At 40.0% G+C, this 14,202-nt stretch overlaps 1 protein-coding gene across 1 annotated transcript in view; it reads right to left on the reverse strand.

The window, feature by feature from the left end:
• Positions 1-494: 494 nt before the first annotated feature.
• The window catches only part of LOC149867752 (mitogen-activated protein kinase kinase kinase 2), an 85,179-nt gene continuing 71,471 nt past the window's right edge, over positions 495-14,202 (reverse strand). Inside the window, exons 15-17 of the mRNA XM_090046079.1 lie at positions 13,222-13,351; positions 11,004-11,181; positions 495-9,344 (exon numbers count right to left, since the gene is read on the reverse strand). Coding sequence (XP_089902205.1) covers positions 9,119-9,344; positions 11,004-11,181; positions 13,222-13,351 — 534 coding nt within the window. The 3' untranslated portion in view covers positions 495-9,118. The remainder of the gene's footprint in view (positions 9,345-11,003; positions 11,182-13,221; positions 13,352-14,202) is intronic.

Here is a 14,202-nt window from a genome sequence, read left to right on the forward strand (position 1 = left end):
GGGGAGGAAGCCGAGACTGCGCCTGCGCCGAGCGCGGCCCGCAGGAACTACCGTATATCGTGTACACAACCCGCACCTCGAAACGGGAGTGCACGTTCCGTGCCAGATATACGGTAAGAGCCGTTTGTGCGGCTTCGTGGTTCGGGGGCTCCAGGAGCACGGCGCTGCCTCGCTGCAAGAAGTGCAGGTGTGTAACATAGTTTGTTGGCAGACACCCGCTGGCCTAGCCCCAGATATCGCCTCTTCTACCCCCTGTGATTTCCCTTGCAACAAATGATCATTTTTTCTGGCACCTGCCTCAGAGGCGGCACGCTGGCCACGAGCGAACGCAGCCCCCTTACACGGGTGTCACCCACGGCTGCGCCCTTCCTCTCCCCCCCGGGGGACGGGGCCGCGGTGCATCGCGGGACAAGACATCCTGAATAATTTGTTTCCTTGAAAAACTGTCACCAAATAAACGGAAGGGACGTCAATTGGAAATAAATATTTTGTTTTATTAAACACTCAAAGTGCCATTATCTGCCGTTGTTCCATAGTTCGTTAGATTACGTCCCCTAAACCTCTGCCCCAGGACCTTTCCAGAATGAATGGACGTGGAAGAAAAAGCAATCTTCCTTTGCACTTATTCTTGCAGGTCTTCACACGCCCGTAGCCGCAACGAAGATGCGTCCCCACAATATACAGATATCAGATAAACAAAGTCATTGGTCAAACACAAAATAGAAACGTGGCTTCTTTGACATGAGGTACAAAAAACCTCAAACAAAATAAAAGCCATTTACCAGCAAGGAAATAAAATGGGTAAATACATAGGAATTTTTAAAAAAAGGTTTTATACATTTTTACAAGCACAATTTTGAGAATGTAACCAAGTCAAAATGTGCATGAAACGTGGAAGAAACCGCACCGTACCAGGCAGCTGGGAGGTCCTTTGTCTGACGGATTTATCCGCTCTTTTCCTAAACTTCGTACAGTTCACTGTATACCCAGAGCATGAGGAATTTTCTTCAGTACCATTTTCAACATTATACAGGATTTTTATTTTTAAGCAACAAAACTGTTACCAAATTAACATTCAAAAGTTTGCTTGGTATTCTGCTAGTTAGGTGAGAGGAGGTAAGCCACATCGTTAAAGCATGTTCTGAACGTGCCACGTGCCCATCAGCAGCGATATGGTCACACCTTTCATCTTTCCCAAGATCAGAAAGCTAGAAAGGGTGAGGGTAGGTAGAATAAAAAGAAATTCAACGTTAAAGGGAACCCGAAGGACAGAAGATAGAAAAAGGTTGACTTTTCCAAAGCTGATTTTTGTTTCCCTACAATTTAAGCAGCTCTCAGAATTCAAAGATTGCTTTCACCTTTGCAGAACAGTGTCTTTTCTCTGTCACACTAACACTTTAGCACTTTTTTTTTTTACAAAAATTCTTACAAGAGAAAATCTCACTGTCATCCCTCCAGAGTGTTTTATTGTACTTTCAAGTACAATGTGTGTCCAATCTTGGAAATACAAATACATTTTGAATGGTTAAAAACAAAATTAAAAAAATAGTTTCTGATCATCAGCCAGCTGAAAATATATTTATCTAGTAAATTATCTTTCAAAGCTTTTATATATTTAATTATACTAACTAAACATAGTACCTTTAAAAAACAAAGTTCATAAAAATGTAGAAACAAAACTGTGGAATAAGATTATTGGGAGATATATACATACACGCACACATAGACACACACACACACACACACACACACTCAATGCATACGGAGAATTACAAGTATACCGTAAGTTTGGAAAACTTAGATACGTTATGGAACTTGTAGGCAATGCTCAACTCCTGAGTTCCTCAACCAGGATATAACCATAGGCTAATACATTTTTATACACGATACTTCATTTAAAGCAGCAACAGCAGTGTAGTTACTGACAGCAATATCTCCAAAGTAATAAAAAACCATACACCCAGACAGTAGTACATTGCACACATACATGATTCCCATACACCCATCAACAATTGGTCAGAGTATTAAATCAGTGTACAAATTAAACCTTTTCAAAAATGTGCAAAAAAGTCAACATCGATAGAAAAAAAAACACCTCTGTGTACATACATTACAAACTGTGCCCAGCATTATACAGAGAAACTGAGAGATTAAATAGAGAATTTGATGGCTACATAAAAATGTACATTAGATCAAAAGGGTAAAATTACAATTTTTTTTTTTTTATCTATAGCTTTGTGAAAAATCAAAAGCATACTTTCAAATTTCTCCAAGGCTCCTTCATTTATTTACAATGGTATTAAATGCATGTTGTGAGGTCTGAGATGACACACAGTATGGTCTGACTAACCATTTATACTTCAGAGTGAAGGACATCAAGTTTTAAACCAGTATTAGTGAAAAATGAGCACTGGGAAAGCATGACTGCTTTTAATGCCTGTTCAGAAAGGAAAATGCAATCCTTGTCCTTAAATCCACATTTATATCATCTTTGGAGGAAAGACAGTATGTTATTGGGGGGTGGGGGGAAATATAGGCAAAACTTCTGAAACATCCCCCCAGGTAAGGTCCAAAACCATATTTATTATCTTTTCTTCTCCCCACAAAGGGCTTGGTCCTCCAGTCCTTGAGAGGAACTTATCAACATCAGAACTGAATAATCAAGCACACTATCACTGATTTGTATCCAGCTTCTCCCCCTTTAAAAAAAGAAAGCAGGGAAAACCTAAACACTAGTCAAAACAAGCTTACGGCATTCTGCCCTTCTGATACACGAGAGATCAGTGAAAACAGACCTTGTTACTACTGATGTTCCCCCAGCAACTGCCAATAGACAGGAGAACAGAAATGCCTAATTTATACAGTATCCAACAAAGTCGAATGAAAAATTTTAAAACCAACAAACTGCACAAGCTAAATGCAAGGGTGTTTTGTTCCCAATCCAAATTTAATGACTTGCAGAAACCTGACTGTGGGGGCAATACTGCTCCCACTGCCTGCTTTTACTCTGCAGCGGTGGAAGCCCCACGTATTCAGGCATGAGATTTGGCTTTTAAGTATAAAAACTGCTTTCCCAGCAGCTCTGAGGTGTTCCCACTTGCTATGGCACAACGAGCAATTCAGATCACTGACTTTTTTTCTCATGGCTTTCCTTAAATGCCTCCAAACTTAAACTTGGCTTGAAAGGTAGTCATAGAAAAGGAATTTAATCATCAATGTTAGTGATATCAGTAAGATTCACTGTGTAGAGTTCTAGTTAAACTCTTCGTTTTAATGCTGGAATGAATTTTTCCACATTGAAACAGCAACAATGAACATCCAAACTCTTTCTTGAAAAAAAAAAAAAAAGTGGAGTATTGGATACAACATGGACAGGTACCTGTTTTATTGTACATAGCAACAGCTTACTGGTGGGACACGGAGAAATAACGGTATAATCTACAAAACAACACTTTTGGCCATGTGTCAAGGGGATAGAAAAGCTTTGGTTGCTTTGTTTTGTTTTTGGAGCGATTTGACACTGCATACCTGTCATAGATACAAGATAGGAACTTCCCAGCAGTAAGAAATGATACCGGCAGTAATACTTTTGCTATTGCAAAACACTAGTGGGACTTGCATTCAAGCACACAATAATAATTTTTTCCCCATATGCATGACACTTCAAAGAACTCTAAGATAAAAAAATTAACAAAAATTCAGTTTAACCATAAATCTGACCAATTTGCTCAAGTTTCTGAAGCTGCAGTTAGACATAGCTCAGTGTTGTAGGAAGAAATGGCTTACTACGCTGTACTGTATCTCCTGTTTCAAGCAAGAAAGCTTTCAGTCGAGACAATGGTAGGATCAGGACCACTTAAAAAAGCACCAAACCATCACTGGAAGCCAGGGTAGGATCTTGTGATCACTTTTCTAATTTGTCAAGACAGAGCCAAAGCTCCTATACACTTTCTGTAAAGAAACACAGCTTCCTTGATAAGTGTCTACTTACAGCACTACATGCGAAGCAGCAGGCACTTTAAAGCTATGAGTTTTTTCAGAACTGGGCTAAGATCTCTATGCAAGATTTACAATAACATCTAGCGATCAGAGCACAGATCTGGGACTCAAGATCTAATTTTGACGTTAGCAGTGATTCTATGATGCTGGAGAACTCATTTCATTTATCTGAACCTCAGTTTTCTGATCTGTAAAATGGGACTACTACAGAGCTACTTTGATGGATTTTTTCTTTCTATTTGGCATTAACATTTGTGAAGCAGCCTGAAAAGGTGCATGTGATTTTTTTGAATTCTCTTCCTCAAAGTCTGCTCTAGACCCCTGGTAAACTACAACTTTGTATACACAGAATGAGTTTAGATGTGGACACTTCAAGTTTCAGCAGAGACTCCCTGTGCCTGAAGAAAGATGACTGTGCCCAAAAGCTTAAAAAAGTTCTTAGTAACTATTCAGTTGATCTAATAAAAGATACAACATCTACTCAAAGAACCTTGCCTGCCTATGTCCTTAGACCAATATGGCTACAACCAACAACCCAGCGACGCCAATTATTATTTTTAAGGGTTGTTTTGGTGGCATGGACTGATGAGATAGAGCTATCTTTTAAATGCGGCATCTATTAACATGAATAAATTTAAGGTTCATAGATAAAGAGGTTCTAACTACGGAAACAAATATTAAAATTATTATTCATTAATATAACTGAAAGAACACTTCAAAACTGAATTCAATTTACCTTGAATGGAAATGCTACAATGTAAAATTAAAACTAAAATAAAATGGAATAGCTTATGGATGCAAGCAGTACAGTCTGTTCCAGATGTAAAAGTAGAACTCTTCTTTTCATGCTACGTTTCCCGTCACCTAGCTTTTTTGGGAAAGCACAGCCTTAAAACTAATGAGCATCATCTTCCCAACCAGAAGCTTGAATCAAAGCTAACAAATTGGTGTTTACATGGGAATCCTCCCCATGACCTAATCCAGGGGTGGGCAAAGTCCAGCCCGCATCAGGCCTGCAGCAGACTCCATTCCCCAGCAGCCCCAGCCTGTGTTGCTGTGGCCAGTTTCCATGGAGACCCCAGCAGGGCAGGGCCCAGGGCCAGGGTTTCCCTAGAGACCAGCCCCAGCAGCACTGCCTGGGGCGGGGACCTGCTCCAGGGCCCGGGCTGGAGTTTGCGGCAGTGACAGCATGGGGATGTTCTGATCTCCATGGAAGCCAGCCGCAGCACCAGGGGCAAGGGGCTGCTGGGAAATGGGAGTCCAGCCGCCAGCCGGATCCACCCCTGCCCTAATCTCTAATGAGATTTGAATCATGCAACTCCTGGCACCTTTGGAATTAGAGAGAGGAAGGTTTGTTACTCTCAGTGTCCGCTGTAGGTCAGATCCTCACAGGCATACAAGGATGTATTGTACCATAAAGTAAAAACTCTTCTATACTAAAACGCAGCACAGGCAAGGGGATGAATGTACAACTCTTTAAAGAGAGAGTTTGTTCAGTTTCAATCATTCATGTTTTAAGTTCAAAATAAGTATTTCTATTTTAATAAGGGTTGTAGATAAATAGTTCTTAGCTCAATGGAGAGGTTCTCCAAAGGGTGAACCAGTTCAGTCTGCCTCCTCATTCACTTAAAAACTTAAGTATAAACATTTCAACCTGATGACCTTAGCCTTCATTAATGAGGTATTATAGTCATGTTCAATAATTTTAAGGAAGCAGCTTTACCTCAAATACTGCAAAAATCTCACATTATTCTGCAAGTTCTCTCTTTCCATTCCAAACAAGCCTACCATTGTCAGGACAGAATGCAGGGGGTTGTTGTGTTGTGGGGTTTTGGAGAAAAGGCACAAAAGCAGCAGTCTCCATTTGTTTGCTTTTTCCAGTCACAGCAAGAAAATGATACTGCGGTACTTTGGAGCTAGCTGTGCCTTGCAAACAGGATATACCCTTAGATCTCTAGATTCTGAAAAAGTGCAAGCTTCAGAGAGTGCTGTCTCTTTTGAGATAAGCATCTTTAAAATTTATGAGTGCTGCAGTTAAGCTTGATAATATTTTCCCTTTAAAATCCATTTTTGTTTTTTTGGTAACAAATAATTTTCTAACCCTTTTAGCTATCATTGTCCACTACTCACTGATACATATATATTATTTTTTCAGCTTGGTTTTTGGTACCTTCTTTATCTGTTTGAAATGTATTAATTTCAATTACATGATTCGTACGTTATGTAAATATTATTTTCTACCTAACTTTCCCTCCTTTCCCCACTGCTTACAAACCACAGATCATTTACAGCAGAGAGGTGCAGGTGGATTCTTCCCACTGGTGGCTTCTGGAGCTTTCCTCTCATGACAAGGAGGCCAAAGGAAGCAAATCCAAAGTCATTTAATTTTGGCCCCTTGGATTTTTCCCTGATCAAACATTCTCCTCCCATGTGTATAAACCATGTACTGCTGTGTACCCTGACCAACAAAAACAATAAGCTAAATAACAAAACAGACAACAGGAACAGACCACCGGCCCCAAATCTTATGACACTGGCCCAAATGGGGGAAAAAACAAAGCTGTTATTCCCCAAGAGGTAAACTGATTAGGAGAGATCCAGACTCCTGGTTATGCTTCTGATACAAGATTTGGAAGATGAAAATCGGTATCACGTATCACTGTAGTCCCAACAAGTTTATTTCTCAATTTTCAGACACCTTAAGCTTTTAATAAGTCCTCTTGAAGATATAAGGCAAAGAGGACCCTTGGGACCATTTTACATGACCTTGTCAGTGCAGATCCAGGGCCGAAGTAGCAATCTATTTAGTTTAAGTACAGGGAGAGAAAGAGGCAATCTTGAATCATTTCTACCAGCATGCATCAAACTTCGGTCCTCAGGTCCTTGTTCTGTAGTGAAATCCATTAATACACGATCCCAGAATTTCTCAAGGACCCTGTGACTGTCTCAGAATTGTGTTGTATTCACTTATTCTCTATTTGAGATAGAAAAGATGAACACAACAGATACGATTGTGTCAGATTACAGATGGATCTGGATTGTTAAAATTAGAGACTCATCCTGTTCAGTCATGTTTTCTTTTTGCACTTTTGGCCATTTCTTTAATATTCAAAACTTAGTTTGATCTACATGCTGCTGCTCTTTATTTAGACTGTTTTCAAAAGTTTCTGTGCTAATGTATCGTTGCTGGGGTCACACGTACAGCTTAAAATGTTCCAGTTTTCTTGGGGGGAATGTTTTCTTTTCTGAAGACTCAGAGCAAAGGTTTTAAAAACACACTGACCTTGTGAGCAATCAATATAGAAACATCAAAGATTGCCTAGGAAAGTACAAATTTAAAGCTGCATTATTATCACTGGTGCTGGAAAAGAAATATAACCAGACAAGTCTTTCTTTTCACTAACTAACTGGCCTGAAATGCTTAAACTTAGAATTATTTTCATCTCAGGAGCTCTGCAGACATCTTAGGTGACTAGACCAGGTAATTAAACAATCTAATTGAAAACAGTTTGAAAAAGGGTTATCGTATTCAGACACGTAATCTTGTACATACTGGATTTTCTTGCATGCAACACACACCTTTTCCCCTAAAATCAGGCCCTCCCAAATTGGGGTGCATGTATTAAGTGAGGAAGCTGATTTTTCACCTGGGATAGAAGCACCCTGCTTTGATCCCTGCTCCACAGGGCAGCACCTGGGACACCAACTCTTCAGGCAGCTGAAGGAACCAATGGCCCATTGTTCTTCACTTCACAGGTGTTAAAGATCATCTCTCCTTTTCAATGGTACTGCTGTTCCACTAATGAAGCCAGCCTTTCTTAGAGGAATTTTGCTGTCTGCCACGGCTTCCGATCCGGTCTTCCATTTCACAGCTTTTTAATTATCTTCATGATTAAAGGTCCATCCAAGACCAGTCCTTCAACACAAGCTAGAGTTTTAGCTTAGCAGGAAAAAGAGAGGGTGAGTCAGTTGAAGATTAGGCTCTCTCTGCAACTGTAACTTTGGGGAAAAAATTCTCCATAAAGCCTGTCAAAAATAAGGTGTGTATTATATATATTCGGGGGCATGTTATATGCAAGAAAATAAATTGCATTTTTTGGCACTTGTCCTCTTGCATCTTATAGGTCCTTCCGAGTCATGATTCATGTAGAGGGCAAGGATTTGTTTTCTTCCTTTACTCTTCAGTAGATTGTAGAGGGGCATTCTCTCTTGCACTCCTTTGCACCTAAGTATTATGTAAGGGAACTGACTTAAGCCCCTCTTAACTTATACGGTAAGGAGGTATCTTTGGCAGCTGCAGGGTAGAGGTCTTCCTGATCTGCTGTTCTGATCAAACAAGAGACCTTTTTGGTTACTTTTTTGTTCCTTTATTATGGAGACTTCCCCTTGTAGCACTGTCATCTCCAAGAGTGTGGATCTGCAATACGTTTACCCATTACTCTCATTTCGTTACAGAAACGTAACAACTCTACCCCAACCTCTTCTCCCCCCAACTTGCAAATTAGGGTTATGCTCTGGTCTGCTGTTTTCTTTTGGTCGCAAAGGCAGTGCTAGGAAGGAGCTCTGCTGTGCAGAGCATGCTTTGCTGAGGATTGTAAGTTGTTTCAGCATCCTAATTAGTTTCCACATCTGCGGGTTTCAGCCTTGTGAGCTCTTAGAAAACTGATTAACAAGCTAAAACAAACCGTAGAACCCTCAGTAGTAACTACCTACAGTACAAAGGACAATCACAGATAAATAATTTTCTTCTCCCTGTCTTCTTGTTGCATGTGTATTTTCCTTCCACCCTCAGTCAATCAGGGTGCTAGAAAAAGCTACATAGTCCTCAACAGTCCAAATCATTTGTCCTTGTTTTCCCCTCAAATAAGGAACAAATACGTACTAAAGTGCTTTATCTATGCGGACCACATCAGTACACTGTAGAAATAAAAAGGTTCTAGTCCTGGTAGGGGAGAAAAGATCCTCATCCTAAATACAAAATTTAGATTGTTTACAATCCGAGTGAAACAGATTCAAGAGAACGGTTCTCTCTTGTCTTCTCGCTCCTTTTTGTAAAAAATAAAAGTGCAGTCAAATAGAAAATAAATGCAGTAGATACAAGCTGGGTTGAGGCAGGCTGTTAGTGATAATGTGCAAATGTGTGCCTTAGCAGTTCATCTGCAGATGGTCGCAGCTTGGCCTCAATAAAAATCCGCTTCAGGAAATCCCGAGCATGGTCCGAGATGTGAGGTGGCAGCTGTGGGTTTGTTGGCTGGGTGGCAATTTTAAATATGGCAGCCATTGCTTCAAACTCTGCCCACGGGGGTTTCTCAGTGAGCATTTCTACCACGGTACAACCTACGCTCCTGAAACAGAAGCAAATGTGAAACAACAGGTTACAACAGGCTCCGACTTTCCTGCAGAAGTAAGAATTACCATGTGGCAACTACTGAAGACCGCCGTCCACTTCCCACTGCACTGCAATGCCAATGGAAATACACTGATTCCCCGTTCTTGTAAACAATGTCTGCACACTGTATGGCAAGGTCACACAACACACAGAAGATCACAGCATATATGCTGCCCCACCTGCCAACTATCCCAACAACCATCACCTCAGCAGGGGATGTCTATCTAGACAGCATGCTGCCATCTTACTTTCCAGTAAGGTTTAGAGCTGGAATTAAATCTGAATTTCAGGGGCAGTTTCAGAGTCTAGTGTCAGTGCCATCGGCAACTAGTTCAGATTCAGAGTTTGGCTAGCTGGTAGGAACACTACGCAACCCAAGAACTCTGCCTCTGAAGACCTGCTGAACACCTTGGGGTGGGATCAAAAGAATTGTTTAATGGTTCCTGACCCAGAGAAGACGAGTTAGAACATATACATCTGATTGGTTTGTTTGAACTGAAAGCGTCCTTGCTGCTTTGTTTCTTTTAACAGTATATTATTTAACACTACAGCATTCAACATGCCAATGTTTACTGCAATTTATTAAAAAGCTCTTCAATGCTGAACACTATATATGCAAAACACATTCCAGTAAGTACTGACCCTCCCTGCTTACCTAAGGGCAAAGGACTTCTGGGACAGCCAGCTCATTATCAGAGATTGCAAGAAAGGGTAGACCTTAAAAATCAACAACTTAATTTTATGCAAAGGCTGATTTCTAAACTCTGTAGACAGCTTTCCTGTATATACACGACAACTCTTCCCCATAAAACCCTGGAAGCTCAATCTTTGTTCTAAGTATCTGAATATCAATGCAAAATGGAAGCGTTTGATTTATATTAAGAAACTGTATTTCGCTGTGTATTCTATATCCCAAGCATCCTAGGGAGGAATACGGTTTGTATAAATCATTTCACACATTAGCATTTTTGACTATCAGCAAACATAGAGAAATCTACTTGCTACTAGGTCAGTGTTATTTAAAAAAAAATAGTAAGGATCAAAATGCATCACACTGCTCTGGATGCTGTAATTTCTTTTTTTAAAATAAATAAAAGTTTTGGTTAAAAAAAAAACTCAGTGATCTTGCTATGCTGAGAAATAACTGGATAGACTGCAACCGGTGATTCATGCTGTTACACCAACAGTTTTAAGGAAATGAAGGAAGAAGCAAAAGATTTACACAAGTTGAGACTCTAAACCTTCTCAACATGACAGCAGTCACCATATGGTTTGGACTAGTTCTGCTGTGGTAATTGCCATTAATTGTTAAATCTCAATTTCTTTTTATGCCCCTTTAACTAATGCCCCTGCAGTATTTACAAATATCAGGTGAGCCTCCTGCTATCTGAGCTTGGCTCACTGGGATCTCTAAATCAATGAGCACAGTCACTAATATACCAAAAACAACCCATTCAATGTCAGCTTTTCCCAGTACATCCTTTGTTACCCAAACAAGTGTTTTCATATGCTACCAGAGAACCATAACTAGAGCACTCCAGCATAAAATACTGAACACTAATTCAGCTTTTATCTGGGGCAGTATGCAAATACCTCTTGGTAGATGGGAACATACCAGATATCTGCTTTTCTGCCATATCCTTCTCCACTGATAACTTCAGGACTCATCCAGTATGGAGTCCCTGTGACTGACTTCATTCCCGTACCAGAGAGGCAGATAGTCTGAAGTCGTTTGCTGGCACCAAAATCTCCAAGCTTCACATTGCCTGCTGAATCTCGCAGAATATTTGCTCCTGAAGGGGGAGAGGGGGAAGAAATTCAATCAGTCATTATATTTATCTGATTAATGGCTCCTGAACTCTATCGGAGTGCACGGCAGCAAAACATATTGGGTTGCGCTAATTTATTATAATCAGGACCCTGTGGAATCCATGCTCACAAAATTTGCTTCCCCTGCCATAGCATTTTGTTCTGAAATCTTATAAATAAATATTTCATTCAGGAAAAGGTTTCTAGCCTTGGTTCCACAGGAAACTTCAGAAGTGCAAGCCAAGCAGAGCTGTGTGTCAGAAGAGAGCCTGAAACTGTGTCAGATATGTACGCTGCCATATTTAATCTCAGTCGCTGCTCTGTTGATGCCCTCATTCTAAAGATGTATAATCCTGTATATTCCCAAAATATGAGAGGGTTCATCACTTTGTCAGCTGGGAGCCTGCTGTTTGGTTGTCTCCCCGAGTTGCGAAGAACCTACCTGCAGCTGATGCTAGACCAGCGTATCTGTATTAACACTGCTTCTCAACCTTTTCTACTCATTTAGCCAGGAAATTCTTCTCCTCCCTCAATTTACAATACAGAAAAGGCAGCGAGCCACAACTCCCTAAGGTCTGTTTGCAACCCTTTCCTCTCTCCCCCATACCATGCGGCCCTCTTCCCCATGCTGAAAGTTTGATATATTTGCCCTCAAAAAGAGTCATTCATGACAAGCCAATGGCTGGTAATAGAAGTATTCAGCAAGGGCACAGCCACATTCATTTCACAAAAAATCCTTATATCTTTCCTAATTTCAAACATTTCAGACCTCTGCCAGGTGGAAACCTAACAAACTTCAATGTGGGAGAAGAGCTGCCAATGCGTAATTCCACCGCTAAATTTCTGGCACTGGGCTCTCTTTATTCAAGTTCACATATTTTATAGCTTCTACAGGTACAAAATACATTCTACAGGATGCCAGTTCTACTAGCATCATCTTCACTGGTGAATTAAATCTTGTATTCAGAAGGCTTGCAGTACAAGAGATAGATTTTTTTGTCTCAAGAACACTGTCTTTTCCTACCATAACTGGTCAACCATCAATCCAAACAGTCACGCCAATCGAGCCTGTCACCAAGAACTAATTGTTCAAAAGGATGGGATTTTTTTCCTTTTATTTGTCCCACAATTACTATCTAAAACACTGGGCATGGTCAGCATTCTCCCAGTTCTGACAAGCAACATACTATTGAGTAATAGCCCATATGCTGGTACAGATGTCAGTCCAAATCCACATAGAGAGAAGATTCAGGTTTCTGGTATGAAAGATTCATATCAGAAAAAAAGGGGATCTTGGCTGTGACCATGCTGCTGCCCATATTCACATAATTCAAAGAAATGCTCCATCTAATTCTGACCTCTAATAAAACATCTGAAATAATAGGCTGAATAACTTCTCTATTGATTTGGATCCAGTCCTTGAATTATGAATTTTAGAGGTGCTTTGTAGTCTAAGTGATAAATTGATCAAATTTGTCAATATATAAGAAGAAGGACACAAGATGGAAAAATGATGGAAAAATGAAGTAAATGGGTAAACAGAACTCAGAAAAATCTTGTTTTGATATCATACTTGAGCTGAATCGCAAGCTTCTACATTCAGCATATCTGCCTACAAAAACCATCCTGCACTGGCATGAATACACTAAATCTGAATCCTCAGAAATGTAAGAAAAACAGTAGCAACAAGAAGTCAATGTAGCAATTTTAGGTACTAACGAGTGTCCATCATGCTTACAACAGGTTTCTAACTGCATACTGCTGTTACGTAAGCAAACATTTTCAGCATTGTTGATGTTACCTTTATACATACTCTGTGTGTATATCAGTAGGCTCAACAAAGCTAGTTTGGGGGAAAATGTTGTTGCAGAAAATTCCCGAAGATAAAGCTTTCTTGATGTGAAAACTGAAGCTAAGCCAGTATTTTGGCAGCACAAATCTAGCAGGCTCAGTTGCTTTTTCTTCACAGACAAAGTTTGAATGTATTTATTGTAATGAATGCAGAACTCAGACTTATTCATTACCTTTAATATCTCTATGTACAATCATGTTACTGTGCAAATAGTGAACTCCCTCCAGAATCTGTCGGGTGTATTTTCGGGTCACATTCTCCGTGAGCGCTCCGTATGCTTTTAACTGGTCCTTGATAGAACCCTACAGCCAAAGAGAAAAAACATTAAACACCACATTATTTTTAGCAACCTGAGTGATCGCTCTTTAAAGCTAGATTTCTATTTCAGATTTTGTACAGTCCAGTTTCATCTGACGTTTAAGAGGTGCAGTTCTGTCTGAACTTCTCTGCATCACCTTACTGTAGGTCCAGTTACATTGCCATCAAAATGAGAAGATTGAGCCTTTAAAAGGATGCTAGAAGTGAGGGGGTTGGGGTGGCCTAGGCACTAAGTTGTACAATGGACAGCCCAGAGGACCCACGTTCCAAGGCCGTAGCAGAAATGTTCACGGCACAGCCTGTCAGATTCCAATGAATCTGCTAATTCTGCTAAATACCTTGTCACAAGGACATGACAAAGGAAAGGAAGACTGCAAAAAACAAAACAACATACAGAACTGTTATCAGACTATGAATTTTATCAGTACCAAAGTGCTTATTCCTCTAAATAAGATTTCTCTGGAGGGCTGATGGTTAAGCAATGATAATGGGAATGTCCTTCAGCAAGACACTTTCTGCCTCTACCCCAGCTACTTTATAAGATACAGTTAAAGACCACATTAGACGATGCAAAGGATGGATTTAAGCTAAAGCTATTTGAGGTCTAAAATTTAGCAGGATGAAGAAGCCTGGGATAAAATGCCCTCATGTTAATTGCTTGGGCAGTTCATTTGACATGATTGTAATAATTTAAAAAAAAAAAAAAGTGTAAAGACAGAAAAAGACCAAATTAAGCTGCTTTTAAAATTAAATACTTCTGATACTGCCCCTCCAGATCTCATAAAATCTAGTAAGTCCTGAAAAAAAGGCTTACTTCTCACAAAAAATCATAGTA

The sequence above is a fragment of the Crocodylus siamensis genome, chromosome 4 (genome assembly GCF_052110815.1).
Source record: "Crocodylus siamensis isolate JL-2025a chromosome 4, ASM5211081v1, whole genome shotgun sequence".
Taxonomy (NCBI): domain Eukaryota; kingdom Metazoa; phylum Chordata; order Crocodylia; family Crocodylidae; genus Crocodylus; species Crocodylus siamensis.